This window comes from Pezoporus wallicus, unplaced genomic scaffold (assembly GCF_028554395.1).
Source record: "Pezoporus wallicus isolate ANWC-B61680 ecotype Strahan unplaced genomic scaffold, APGP_CSIRO_Pwel_v1 scaffold_13428, whole genome shotgun sequence".
Classification (NCBI taxonomy): Eukaryota; Metazoa; Chordata; class Aves; order Psittaciformes; family Psittacidae; genus Pezoporus; species Pezoporus wallicus.
In genome coordinates this window covers 1,089,193-1,103,805 of record NW_026637482.1, presented here as the reverse complement: position 1 = coordinate 1,103,805, position 14,613 = coordinate 1,089,193, and the positions used below count along the sequence as shown (strand labels likewise).

Genomic DNA, 14,613 nt, shown 5'->3' with positions numbered 1-14,613 from the left:
TTGTCTGATACAGTGGCACTACCAAACACTGAAATGCGTGAACCAAGAACAGATACATCTCATTCCACACCATTACCTCCAAGCCATAACGCTCCAGGGTGTTTGTAGGGGTTGGAGGTTAGGGGTTTTGGGTGTTTTTCAGTAACACTGTCACCAGCACCTCCAGATCTCTGCCTTTTATCCTTCTGCACTACCTTTTATATGAAACAGATTGTCTCTGAAGAGTGTTTGAGGGCAGAGGTGGGGGCAAGGGAGCATCAGGCAGATAGAGCACTTTCTCTGACATTGTGAACTGGGTGGTAATGCCTTTCCCCTGCATGGTAGCTCCAGCTCACTGTGATCTCTCCTTGTCCACAGGGCCTGCCTGCAGGCTTCATGAAAAGACTGCTTTTTAACTTTTTTTTTTTTCTTAATACAGTCCCAAACCAAGTGACTCATACATGAAAATGGATGGGTGGAGATCTTTCCTTGTTTCTTGATGCAGAACTATGAACTCCTTTCTTCCACTTTTAGTGTGGTTCATTTTACAGCATTACAACCTCGGGGATGTTAGCTTAACTCTGGGAAGGGTATAATTCCATTATGTCCAGTTGGCACCCAGGTTTTCTTTATTACTGGGCCTGTCATCTTGGAGGGAGCTCTTATTAACAGAGATTTGCAGGTCCAGAGTGAGTCCTTGCCAGGAATAACAGCCTCTGGGCAAAAGCTTTTAATAATAAATGAAAATGGTTTTAAATGAAGATGTTTTAATATGTTTCAGATACTTTGTGTTAGTCAGAATAGTGACTTGGGCAGTATTTCAGTATGCAAAATTAAATTCCAGTATCTTGGATAAAAAGTAAACAAGTGTTCCTTACACAGCAAAGCCTTTAGTTGTCATAAATAAATGTGAAACGCACTGGCATCTCCGATGGCTGAAGGAGGCCAGCAGCACTATAGAACCGTAGAATCATAGAATAGTTAGGGTTGGAAAGGACCTTAAGATCATCTAGTTCCAGCCCCCCTGCCATGGGCAGGGACACCTTACGCTAAATCATATCACCCAAGGCCTCGTCCAACCTGGTCTCGAACACTGCCAGGGATGGAGCATTCACAGCTTCCCTGGGCAACCCATTCCAGTGCCTCACCACCCTAACAGGAAAGAATTTCCTCCTTAGATCCAATCTAAACTTCCCCTGTTTCAGTTTTAACCCATTACCACTTGTCCTATCACTACAGTCCCTAATGAAGAGTCCCTCCCCAGCATCCCTATAGCCCCCCTTCAGATACTGGAAGGCTGCTATGAGGTCTCCACGCAGCTTCTCTTCTCCAGGCTGAACAGCCCCAACTTTCTCAGCCTGTCTTCATATGGGAGGTGCTCCAGTCCCCTGATCATCCTCGTGGCCTCCTCTGGACTTGTTCCAACAGTTCCATGTCCTTTTTATGTTGAGGACACCAGAACTGCACACAAAGCTCCAGGTGAGGTCTCACAAGAGCAGAGCAGAGGGGCAGGATCACCTCCTTCGACCTGCTGGTCACGCTCCTTCTGATGCAGCCCAGGATACGGTTGCTTTCTGGGCTGTGAGCACATACTGAAGCCGGCTCATGTTCATTTTCTCATTGACCAACACCCCCAAGTCCTTCTCCTTGGGCTGCTCTGAATCTCTTCTCTGCCCAACCTGTAGCTGTGCCTAGGATTGCTCTGACCCAGGTGTAGGACCTTGCACTTGGCATGGTTAAAATCCATGAGGTTGGCATCAGCCCACCTCACAAGCGTGTCAAGCTCCCTCTGGATGGCATTCCTTCCCTCCAGGGTATCAACCAAACCACACAGCTTGGTGTCATCGGCAAAGTTGCTGGGGGCACACTCAATCCCACTGTCCATGTCAGTGACAAAGATGTTGAACAAGACCGGTCCCAACCCCGATCCCTGAGGGGCCCCACTCGTTACTGGTCTCCAGCTGGACATGGAGCCATTGACCACAACTCTTTGTGTGCGGCCATCCAGCCAGTTCTTTAACCACCGAGTGGTCCATCCATCAAATTGATGTCTCTCCAATTTAGAGACGAGGACGTCGTGTGGGACAGTGTCGAATGCTATAAGAGGGAGAATCAGCCTAATTTTTACTTGCATTTTTTTATGGAGTATCAACAGAGCAATAGGTGTTTTACGGGAAGAGGCTCACTTGTTCCCCATGGCTGTGTGTCGAGTCCCAGAAGTCAGACTTCGGGGCAGTTGTTACAAGATGCAGAAGTAAGGTTAGACTGTGCTGGTAGGATGCAGGTGTAGTAACTTCACTGAAGTAGCTGTGTGAGCATAGTGCTATTTGAAGAGTTTGTGCCAAATGGTGCGATGAAGTTTGGTTTTATCTTGTATTGAATCTGTATGTCCTTTTATTCATTATTTTCCATAAGTTATTGTTCATAGACATAGGTTATTTAGATGATTAAATAGTCCTGGTCACTAAATGAATGAGTCTAATTTTGTTCCATAAATTTTGTAATGTTTCTGGCTCTTTCTCCACATCTAATGTTTATTTTCATAATGCTTTTTAGTTCTCTGAAATGTACTCAGTTTACCCCTCGTTTGCCCTTAGAGTGTAATGTTTTAACTAACAAAGGTTGTCAAGCAGTTAGGAATCAGAGCTGTCAGCCCCGTGCGTCTTCTGGCCTCTGGAATAGCCTAATCCTGGTGTGAAATCTTAGGTAGGAGCTCAGTAAGGAAGGTATCATCACTATTCCTTATTCTTTTTCCACTAGGTGGCACCTGTAACAGACCAACAGTGCTTTAGCGCCCTTTGCTACTGTGTATTGTGTGGGCTTTTGTTGTGTTTTAATATTCATTGTCCTTTGGTCCTGTCTCAAATGCATCCATACGTTTTGTTCCCTACACAAAAAGGCTATTGTCATGGGTATGCCCTAACATTCAAATGTAGCTCCTGAGACTTTAGCCTCTTTGGTGGTTTGTTTTCAAATGTAGTGGTCCTGGGGAGCCTTAAGCATTTTAAAGTAATGCTATTAAATCTGTTGCTCAAAAGAAAGTAGATATTTTTTGCTTACAGGGAGTTATTGCCTGAGGAAAGGGTCATTTATCTGGAGGGTGTATTTCACACTCCAAGCTCTGGATTTGCTTTAATGTTTCATGCTGATTAAAATCCTTTTCAAAGGAAGGGTAAGCAAACTGCATTATTCACCCCTCTCAGAGCTCTCAGCAAGTATGATACAGCACTCCCCCTTTCACTCTCCCACCCATCACTAAACAAGTGCCCTTTTGTTACTGTACTTTTAGTCAATCTCCTTTTGGAAGTGGCCATTTTCAGCTGTCTTTATGCAGTCCCTGTGTTGGCGGATCTTCGTTATGGTTATAACAATGATTAACACACAAATACTTTATTTTGTCTGTGAGCAGTTCCTCTAAACATTGCTGTCTTAAAGAACCATGAATGATAAAACAAATAGATTGCTCCAACTCCTCAGAAAGCAGCACAATTCAATGTGCGTGCTTGCCTCTCACTTTCCAGATGTTTGCTGCAATGTTTCTGCAGAACCATGCAGATGCTTAATGATTCTTGTATCTCTTCCAGGCCCTACGGGAAAGAGTGGATTAGATGACTGTCATCTAGACACAGAGTCAGCAAGGGATTTAAGTGTGTCCTTGAATCCAGTTGCATTCAGAAGGGCCATTTGCCATTTTGCTGCATGGTCAAATACCTTCTTGTCTCAGACCTAAATCTGGGAGCTGCAGTGTCCCTGCATTTCTTAAAGACTCCATACTCCTGGTTCTTTAAAAGTTGCCTGACTGTGATCATACCTCTGTTTAACAGGGCCGTTGCTTGTTTGCCAGTGGCAGTCCCTTCGAGCTGGTGACTCTGAAAGATGGAAGAAGCTTCAAACCAGGCCAAGGAAACAATGCTTATATTTTTCCAGGTAATAAATAAAATTGTTAAAAATCTACTTTAAAATTGTTTAATCTTTAACTCTAGGTTATTAGCACCTCTTCCTGGGTTCCCTTGATACACTAGACACAGTTAGTGAAGCAGCATGAGGCATTACCAGCATTTAAATGCTTTAATTGCTTTAAAGCTGAGAATTTAATCAGCAGAATCAATGAAAGAAAATCAGTTAAGGACGGATGTTAGGCATGTTTAGCTACACATGCAAACATGCACACAGTGAGCTCACCCAACTGATTGTTTCTAAGAAAACAGAAGGATGTTATTAAAGGCTTTGAAAGCTCCTGCATTATGGGTTCTTCTGCTTATTTGTGGGGGAGGCCGGAGGACAAAATAGGTGTTAATATGCTCCCCTTGAAGTTAACCTCTGCACAAGTGAGAGTACAAAAGAAGCACTGGGGATATTTCTCTCCCTATCCTTCCTGAGCTGCTAATCTGTAGCTCTTTGCTAAAAGCCACCTATTAGGGTAAATGACTAGCATGCATGCTGAGAGTTTTGTCAATGTGTGTAGAAAGCTATGGGAAGATTAGTAAACCCCCCAACATTCTAGATGACTGTCAGCTCTCAGCAGCAGGCTGCTGTTTTAAAGTGATGTGTCCTAATTGGCAATAATTTCATTGTAGGTGTGGCTCTTGCTGTGATCCTCAGCAGCGTTCGACATATTAGCGATAAGGTTTTCCTAGAAGCTGCTAAGGTAAGTGTGGGAACAGAGTAGGCTGGGGCTTCTGACGTGATGGTAGATGGCAAGATGGCAATTTCTTCAGTCTTGCTGAAACTCTCAGGTTTCCTGTTTGGTTTCTGTTTGGTTTATCCCTCCCCAGTGGGAAGAAACGGATTTTGATCAGACAAAATTGTGAAAAGTGTCAGCTTCCACTGCAATTTTGATTTTTTATTTTTTTTTTTTCATCCAGAAACTAAACACTCAAATAGGAAATCTGTCCATGTGTATGTTGCCTCCCCACCTTGTATGTCTGGCAGCAGGCCTGAGTTGATCTTTGAGAATTTTTGAGATTTTTGACTGTGTTTTTCTAGTGCTTTGGGAGCACTTTAGTACTAAGAACACTGGAACTTGTTCTCTCTGGTGTTTTAGCATGTCATTGATCCCATTTGGGAAGCAGTAGCTAGAATCCCAGGCTGGTTTGTGTTGGAAGGGACCTTAAAGCTCGTCCAGCTCCAACCCCTGCCACAGGCAGGGACACCTTCCACTAGAGCAGCTTGCTCCAAGCCCCTGTGTCCAACCTGGCCTTGAGCACTGCCAGGGATGGGGCAGCCACAGCTTCTCTGGGCACCCTGTGCCAGCGCCTCAGCACCCTCACAGGGAAGAGCTTCTGCCTAAGAGCTCATCTCAGTCTCCCCTCGGGCAGGTTAAAGCCATTCCCCTTGGCCTGTCCCTACAGGCCCTTGTCCAAAGCCCCTCTCCAGGTGTCCTGTAGCCCCTTTAGGCGCTGGAGCTGCTCTAAGGACTTGTTTTTCTAACCCAGGCATTGTCGGAACAGTTGACTGATGAAGAACTTGCACAGGGAAGACTCTATCCTCCACTGTCTAATATCAGGGAAGTTTCTATTTATATTGCTGTCAAGGTGAGTATGAAGCATAAAAGTGGACGGTGCTAAAAGTGTTTTATGTGTCCATTAGGCTGCTGAATTGCACACTATGACCCTCGAACACTAGGTGCTGGGGCGCAAAATACCCAGTTCTTTATGCCTTTAATAAGAGATGCTTTAAAATGTCTAAATTTGTTGGATGCTTCAGTATGGCAGTGATGGTGAGCCAAAGTTATGCTCCTTTGATTTCTGAAATTAAGTTTTCAGATCCCTTTGGTGTTTGTCTTTATTCAGTTTGTGAGTTCTAAGCATATTGCAGTGGAAGCGCTGGATGCTATGCGAATGTAATAAAAGGCACAAACCACATGGTGATTTAACTTTCCAGGTTATGGAATTTTTGTACGCAAACAACATGGCTTTCCATTACCCTGAACCTGCAGACAAGAACAGTTACATTCGATCAAAGGTTTGGTCCTACGAATACGAATCCTTCATGCCAGATGTGTATGACTGGCCTGAATCTAAGGTTCACTGATGCATCAGAAGATCACACTCCTTAGGCAGTATCTTCTTCTCTGCAGGGATCCCCTTTTCGGTCTGATTTAAATCATGATCTTTGAGTCCTGTAATTTATTTTCACTCATTTTGTTGTCTTCTTTTTTTTCTTACCCCCCTTCTACCCTGTTTTTCACTTGACATAGATTTCTCCCCACTCTCCCAAGTACCTGATAAACTGTATGGATGATGACATCTGTCACAGGAATGAGAGAGCTCTCCAGAATTAATTTAATGACACTGCATTTCTAGCTTAAAGCCAGCACCACAGTAAAAATTCCATTAATGATGTTTTAGAAACATGTGTTTGATGATGAACTATAGGTCTCTCATCACTGCCGATTTCCAGAATGATTTATTTCTGCTTTAAATAATCAGTCTTATAATTGTCCTCGTGTTGTCACACTGCATTATCTGTGACATCACCAGAGAGCATTTGTCAAACAAAAAAATAGCTTGAAATTAACAGTCTAATTTTTTCAGGGCCAGGTTGGACAGAGCCTTGGGCAACATGGTCTAGGGTGATGGCAGGGGGTTGGAACTTAGTGATCTTAAAGTTCTTTCCAACCCAAACCTGTCTGTGATTCTATAATGGCGTTTCTGGTTTGTCTGATGTTTAAAGTTTGCCATATCCAGTCTTGTGTGTGGCGTTGGCTCCTCTGTTTCTTTGAGTGTGCTCTGAGGAGCATCACGTTTGCAGATGGGGACTCTGCAGCAATGTTTGTGTTTCATGTTTTCATCATTGTGTGAAATGTATGAATCAGGAAAAATGTGAAACAGTTAAAATTATCCTTGGAAAGCCCGAAAATAATACTAATTGCTTAACATATTTTGAAAACAAAGCCATACTGTTGCATAGTAGATTTTATCATGTAAAGGACAGGATCTGAGATAACTAACCAGAATATTTAAGAGATTTTACAAGGAGATTTCCTGCAGCAGACTCCAAGGTGATGCACCGAAGGTTTTTTGTTTCACTTGTTAGTTTTCCAAGGTTCTGTTTCGTCTAAGTTTAATCGTTCTTTCCCTTGCATACCCATTTCTCACAAAGACTTGTGTGTGATGTTTTCATGACATTGCAGACTCAAAAACTCCTAAGTGGACTCAGTTGCCAAGTTGAACAAATGTCCCACAGGCAGCTGAAGAAGCTGGAACAGAAAATGTTACAGGCAGCTATTGACACACACATATACACAAGTCTGAATGTTTCCTGTGGTCTCAATCTAGTATATTTGGTCCAGTTTGAATACTGGACTCGAAAGATCTCATGCTTCGAAGCTCCAAGTTGGTCACTTCATGTTCCTCACTCCATTTACACGTTTAATTTGTGTGAACACAAAACGCAAGTTGAATTTTTCCTTGCAGTAAGTAGTACTGCACGTTTACTACAGATACCACAACGTGTGTTCCTGTGTGGTTTGTTTATACCAGGTCGAAGTGCCCTTCGTCACTTCATATTAGCAGGCACAGGCACACACTGGTAGTTATGGTCTGTGATTTCTCCTAATCTAATCTCTGTAACTAGAACAGTGGTATATTAAGAACAAAAATGAAGTTAATGTGCTGTTCCATTGTTTGCTGCATCAAGGCATTAAAAAAAAGGCAAGCCAAAACGGAATAATTAGACATAACAAGGTGATAGTGGCAAACTTGAAGCCAGATTCCAATGTAGTAGAAATGAAATAAAGCTTGCTCAGGATTTACTCATGGCAAGCACATCTCTCATACCTTCATTTATATTGGAAAATGCAGTCTCCACAGAGTAGACCTGAAACAGAACAGGGAAAATAATCTCTGTTACCCCCTTAGACATGGGCTCTGTCACTTACTGCTTAGTCTTTGAATTTAAAATTATGTCCATGTATTGAATAAAAAGAATAAACTTTGGGAAGGCTTTACCTAAGTGAGGAAAGAAGACTGATTACATAAACAGAAAATAGTGATGTGGAGAAACGACTGTGTATTCAAACTGTGGTAAAGTGCTGTCTGGTGGGGCTTGAAATGCTGCATTGCCTAATTGGGCGACGTATGTGGTTTGCAACTTGTATATTTAAGCATATATACAAAAAAGACCAACACACACATAGGATGTTTTTACAGAGGATGCTTTTTGCCCCATCTATTTTTGCTGTGCCTGGTTTTTATTGTATTTAAATCTGTGATCTTACTGAAAAATTATTTATTTAGTGTACAGATTATTTTGGCTCCTGAAAATTCAGCTCTAGCTGAAGCCTGTTTATAGTGCTGGTGGAGTTCTGCATCATTAGATTCAATTACATTAGGAATGCATACTTCCCCACATCTCCCCCCATCTGCCCACACTGATCAGTCAAGACGAGTAACAAAAATGTCCCATGCACTGATCTTGTGTCCTGGCTGGGAACGATCACAGAGTAAGGGCAGTCAGTCCGTAAATATAACTCTTTGTCTTACAAAATAAAGATCTGCATCCATCTCTTCAGTCTGATCATTTTTTTCAGGCAAGAAGTGCAGTCACAGCCCATGACCAGTGGGCACTGGTAGTACCTATGAAAACCTGCTGCTTGCAAAAATAGCAATACCTATGTCCAGCAGGAGTTTTTGCTTTGGGCGAGAGTGAATTCGGTTCCCAGGGGGAGCTCCTGCACTTGAAACTGGCAGTGGCTGCTACCAAGCTGAGGGAAGATGCCTGTTTTGAGCAGTGCAGTCCTTTCCCTTCCTGGCACAGGCTCCCTGCTGTCTTCAAGCAGATGCCAAGAGGGATTGTTCAGAACTAGCTGTCAGTGGGATCTTCCCAAGTACAAATGTTCCTGCATAAATTTTCTGGAAATACCACTGCACAGGTGAGGAAAAAACAGTCTTCAGCTGGCTCTGAGGCTCCAGTTACCATCTAGCCCTGCCCTGATCTGCACGTTTTGGAGCTCTAGAGTAGACTGTCCCTCTTTAACCTGTCCGAGTTACTGCAGCTAACTGGTACCAGTTAGACCTCATCTGTGCATCCGCACTTGTGGACATAGTTTAATCAGGTTCTTGCAACAAAGACATGGTGGAATTTTACCTATAATGTACTTCTGTTTTCCCTTAGCAACAAGTAACACATCAGCTTGCAAATCTTTACGTGCATTTCGCTCTCCCCGTCATCTTTTACAGGTTATTTTTTCTTTATATAAAATACATAGATACCTTTTTTTTTCAGTTTTGAGTATTCTTCAGATCCAGTTAATCTTTCAATTAATTACAACTGCTGTTCTTACCGTTTAGTAAGGAATCACAGTACCATTTTCATATATTACTTAACCTGATTTTTTCTGTTTTATGGCTTACTCAAAAGCATTTACTGATCTTTATCTATACAGAAAACTCTTAACACAATATGCAAAGGGAAAATCTTGTTACCAGGATGCATTTTCTAATGTTACATACCATAAGTTAAAAAATATTGCCTAAAGGATGACTAGTGTGCTAGCTCCTCACACAGGGACTTTCCCCTCCAAGTGGTACAGAAGTCTGTATTTCCCATCTCGTCTGTGAGGATACTGCTCTGGATGTGCAGAACACTTTGAGAGGATCAGAAACTCCCACCGAGGTCAGTAGCTTGGTCTTTTCCAGGACTTGCTTCCTTAAAATCAACAGGAGCAGGACTGAGCCTCATGGCAGCAATGTATAGAAGCATCTGTAGAAGGAGAAGAAAGGTAGCTAAGGGAGTGCAGCCTATATTAATAAAATATCCATGTTCTTGTTCAGAGATAGGATTTGTGTGTTCCCAAAGCCTATGACCACAACTGACATATAGAAGAAGACTGTTAAAATGCAGTGTCTGATAGATTTTAAACCCCAGATGTGACTGTTGCATAAATTCTCAGTTATGTTTGTGAATAGTGATGTTTCATGATGTTGTGTTTGTTTTCCAAGCTTAAAACAAAGCCACACTGTACCTGCAGATTGGTGTTTAACAGGTTTCCTGTGGTATGTGCGTGTCTTCTCTGTACTGTTGTTTCCAGCACGCTATTTTGTGGGAGAAGGTAAAGTAACTCTTTGTCACACTCCTCTGGTAGTAACTGCAAAGATAAGTGATACTCCTTTTAGTTTTTCACTAGCAACCCTATTTGGTGACTACTCCTGTAGGAGAACGGGGATTACTGATGTACAACTACAACTGTGAATCTTAGTTCAGCTGACTCTGGGCCTAACTAAATCCAAGTTGTCATCTTCCATTTGCTCCGGGTCGTCTTGACTTCAAAGGTGCAGGTTTGAGCACCTCTGTCATTCAAATAAAGGTATCTGTGGGCCTCTCAGATCGGACTGCAAGTTTGGATTCCTATTCTGCCTCATCCATAAATGCTATTCCCGAATTTAAGAAAACCACTGTTGTTTTTGAACTCTTTTTAAGGGCATGCATACTGCTATTGTGTTTTGTAACAGCCATATGTAACAGGCGGGGACTGGTGTTACATTGAATACTGGAGCAAGGAGAAAATCTAGAGCAGAGCTCGAATTGTACCCAAATGGCTGATGAATTTGGGAAACATAATTCAGTTACCACTGTTGAAGGAACATCTAATTCTGTATGGATCTACACTGACCTATTTACCTGCTTCCAAAAAAACTCATTACCATGGTATCGGGAAGCCTGCAGATGTTCTGGGTGAACAGCAAGGAAAATCCAGCTTCAGACCTCTGCTGCCTACCGTTGCTACCCAAACCGCAGCACTCCATGATGATGCAGCTTGCTAGTGCCTGCTCCAGGGGAAAATGTTCACGGGGATTAATCTGGAACCTGCTGGCACAGTGGACCATGGCTCATGTAAAAAGCTGCCTTGCATCAGATGTTGTGCGTGCAGTGCAGAAAACTGTGGTGTGCATTTGTATTCCCTGCACACAATGTTGGCACTGGATTGCACTTAACTCTCCAACTGTCTTTGACTCACCCATCCTTTAAGTAGCTCCTTCCTAATGGAAATAAAAATACTATTAGGAATACACAGACATAGTAAGATGGCCAGTTTGTCAATAAATGTCAAAATAATCCACATTTATTTTCACTTTGAGCATATCTACCTTACAAAAATAAATGTAAGTCTACTGGAGTGCTTATGAGAACTGTCCAGGCTTGGCTTTACCTGGGAGGGTCATTGCTCAGCTGAAACTAAAATTGTATTTAAATGTAAACAGGTTGGGGATTTTTCTTCCTTTATAATGTTGTAACTCTATTGAAATGTGTGTTCTGGTCTTCTATTTTCTTAGTAAAATGCATTCCCTTTGCTTATATTTGATATTATTTATTCTGTGAAAATAACACTTGATCTATATGGAATTGGTACACGATTACTGATGGTTTGGTTTATACTACCCCCCCCCCCCCCCCCCCCCCCCCCCCCCCGTCATTTTCAAATGATCATAGAATCCCAGACTGGTTTGGGTTGGAAGGGATCTTAAACCTCATCCAGTTCCAACCATGGGCACCTTCCACTAGACCAGGTTATTCCAAGCCACATCCAGCCTGGCCTGATCAGCCAACAAAACAGGTAGTTAGGCTGAAGTTAAAGCAATTCCAGTTTTTATTTCAAAATGACTTTTTTGAACATTTGGGTGTTTTACTGCACTGTCAAAGAAACCCCTTGTAAAGGGGCTTAAAGAACTGTTTCAGTTGGAAAAGACTGGTAATATCATTGAGTCCAGCCATTCACCAATCACTGCCAAGTCCACTACTGAAACCTAGCAAGCATACTGTTGTTACCATCCAGGTCATTTGGAAAAGCCATCGGTGAAAGTGCACAGACGTTGGAGCAATCTCATCACAGTATCCGCACCACATCCTAAACCTTTGGTACCCATCTTCAAAATGGGTTTGTCTTCCTTGTGCTTCACCTTCTTTCCTTTACACAGGGGTAACCTCAAGTGTCCTACAGAACCCAACGTACCCACACTGCACAAAACATCACCTCCAGTCGCATTCTCTTTTGGACACTGGTGCCGAGGCGCTGGCACAGGGTGCCCAGAGAAGCTGTGGCTGCCCTGATATTGATAAGCAGATAGACTCCACAACTCATTAGAGTTGTAAAGTAGGTATGCTTTATTCAGCGCTGAGGCACATGGGGACTGCTCCTCCAAAAGCATGCGCGCCCCCTCTTTGCTACTCAGTTCGTTTATATTACATATAATGGTTACCTGAACATGAGATTGCTTCACACCTAATACATATGCAAAACCTGTTCCCGTCTAGTATTATAATTAGTTTTCTGGCATTCGTCCCATTGGTGCGCCTGTGCAGTGCCTCCTGGTGGTGGTCGTTAGGGGGTTGTGAGGATGAAGGCCTGTAGTTCCTCTTCATCACCGCAAGTAACCTCTTGCTTTCAGGCAGACTCAGTAGGGTTTCGGCTCCGATCCAAACCTCAGGTTTGGTACAAGCCGGTTTTATGTATCTTAAAGCAGAAACATGTCAGGTTTGCAAATTGTGTTACTCTGGCTATCTTTTGTTCCTTTTCTTTCTAAAGATACTATTTGAACAAGAATGTCTTAAATATTAAGCTATGAATCTTACCTACTACAATTCTGCCTAGCAGCTGTAACTCCTACAATTCTGCTTCAACATTCTAGCAACTTTGACTCCTAGGGTTCTGCTTCACCAAGCACAGCGACTGCTTAAGCAAGCAGGCACAATGTTAACCCTTTATTTGCCAGTACCAGCCCCATCCCTGGCAGTGTTCAAAGCCAGGTTGGACACAGGGGCTTGGAGCAAGCTGCTCTATGGAAGGTGTCCCTGCCTGTGGCAGGGGCTGGAGCTGGATGAGCTTTAAGGTCCCTTCCAACACAAACCAGTCCGGGATTCAGTGAATCACGGGATGTATCAAGTATGCTTCTAGGTAGCTGTTGAACAGAATGGTTTAGAGACATTCATGCCAGGTGTGCACTGACTGGGTAGGATCACGCATATTAGTACCGCTTTCATCCACAGTTCAATTCAGAACCGGCTATCTTCGATTACTGTTAAAGGTTACCTGACACAACAACCCCGGCCCTGCGGGGCTGCACCCCTATTCCCACAGGCCGCGGCCAGAGCCGGGACCTGCCGCAGCGCCCCGCCCGCCCCGCCCTGGCCGCAGAGCCGCCTGGGAGAGCGCGGAGGGGCTGGGCCGCGCGCCGGAGCTGGGTAGGCCCTGCTGAAGGCGGCGGTGTTGGGACCCCTCGTACCCAGCCGGCTGCCCCGGGCCGTTCCCGCGGGGTGAGGCCCGGAACGGCGCTGGGGTTCCAGGGGAGCGGAGCTCGGGAGGCTGCTGACGAGATGTGTCTGCTTTTGCACCGGGGAGAGGGAGAGAAACGTTCATCTGTGGGGTTGGGGGTGACGGGAATCATCCGTTATCTTGTGCTGCGCTATGGGGAGACCCCCCTGCAGTCCTGATCCTGCTCTGGCGCAGCAGCACAAGAGGGACGTGGAGCTGTTGGAGCGAGGCCAGAGGAGGCCATGGAGATGCTGCGAGGGCTGGAGCAGCTCTGCTCTGGAGCCAGGCTGAGAGAGCTGGGCTGGGGCAGCCTGGGGAAGAGAAGGCTCCTGAAGGGGAGACCTGAGAGCAGCTCCAGTGCCTGAAGGGACTGCAGGAAAGCTGGAGAGGGGCTTAGGACAAGGGCTTGTAGGGACAGGCCAAGGGGAATGGCTTGAACCTGCCCGAGGGGAGACTGAGCTGAGCTCTTAGGCAGAAGCTCTTTGCTGTGAGGGTGCTGAGGCGCTGGCACAGGGTGCCCAGAGAAGCTGTGGCTGCCCCATCCCTGGCAGTGTTCAAGGCCAGGTTGGACACAGGGGCTTGGAGCAAGCTGCTCTAGGGGAAGGGGTCCCTGCCCTTGGCAGGAGTTGGAGCTGGATGAGCTTTAAGCTCCCTTCCAACACAAACCAGTCTGGGGTTGTATGATTCTAACACAGCTTTCAAAAGGTTGTGCTGCTCATACAGACCAGCCGGGCTCCTTACACGGACACTACAGTGGATACATCCAGCACTGCATAGCTGATTGTGTGGATCCTTCAGCCGCAGTAGGTGTCCTGTGGGCTGTTACACAGCCTCATGGCTATGTAAGCCTTGGTCATTTGGTTTGTTTTTCCTCCTAACACTGAGACATCAAACAAGCTTTCAAAGGTGCCGTTGCAAAGGCAAAGTAAATCAGGTCACTCCTGCCTCGTGGTCTATGCAGTTGTCTTGAGGGGAACAGATCTCTCACCTCTGCATTGTTGGGCTGCCCACTTCTGACATCCAGTAACAACATTCAAGTGTCAGCAGTGGCTATGCTGTCAGTCATTCCAAAATGGCTTTTAGAGGAAAGCACATGAGGGTAGACACAAAGTTTAAAGAAGAAGAATGAAGTAGTAGTGTGTTTAAAGATTTGAACATTTCCGACTGGATATGGCTGTGTCTTTGGGTAACAAAGTCCTTATGTTTGGGCTGTTTGCAGCCTTCCACTGACATAAAGAGGAGTTTCTGCTTGTAAATATTGTGTTGTCTGAAAGTCATACCCTGTTCCAGGGAAGGGGAATTTGTTCCTCACACTAAAGGAGGGAGGATGCCTTCATTTAAAGCCAAAATGTTCGTTTCTTTCCCAGCATAAATACAAATGT

The 14,613-nt window shown here is 44.4% G+C and overlaps 1 protein-coding gene across 3 annotated transcripts in view; it reads left to right on the top strand.

Moving 5' to 3' along the window:
* ME2 (malic enzyme 2) overlaps positions 1-9,752 on the top strand; it is a 36,460-nt gene extending 26,708 nt beyond the window's left edge. Inside the window, exons 13-16 of one of the 3 annotated variants that reach the window (XM_057405659.1) lie at positions 3,804-3,906; positions 4,557-4,627; positions 5,415-5,513; positions 8,513-9,752. In XM_057405659.1, the coding sequence (XP_057261642.1) occupies positions 3,804-3,906; positions 4,557-4,627; positions 5,415-5,513; positions 8,513-8,587 (348 nt within the window). In that variant the 3' untranslated portion in view covers positions 8,588-9,752. Of the gene's footprint in view, positions 1-3,803; positions 3,907-4,556; positions 4,628-5,414; positions 5,514-5,862; positions 6,701-8,512 lie in introns of those variants that run through there. The other 2 variants (XM_057405658.1, XM_057405660.1) reach the window with 2 other exon arrangements.
* Positions 9,753-14,613: the final 4,861 nt, after the last annotated feature.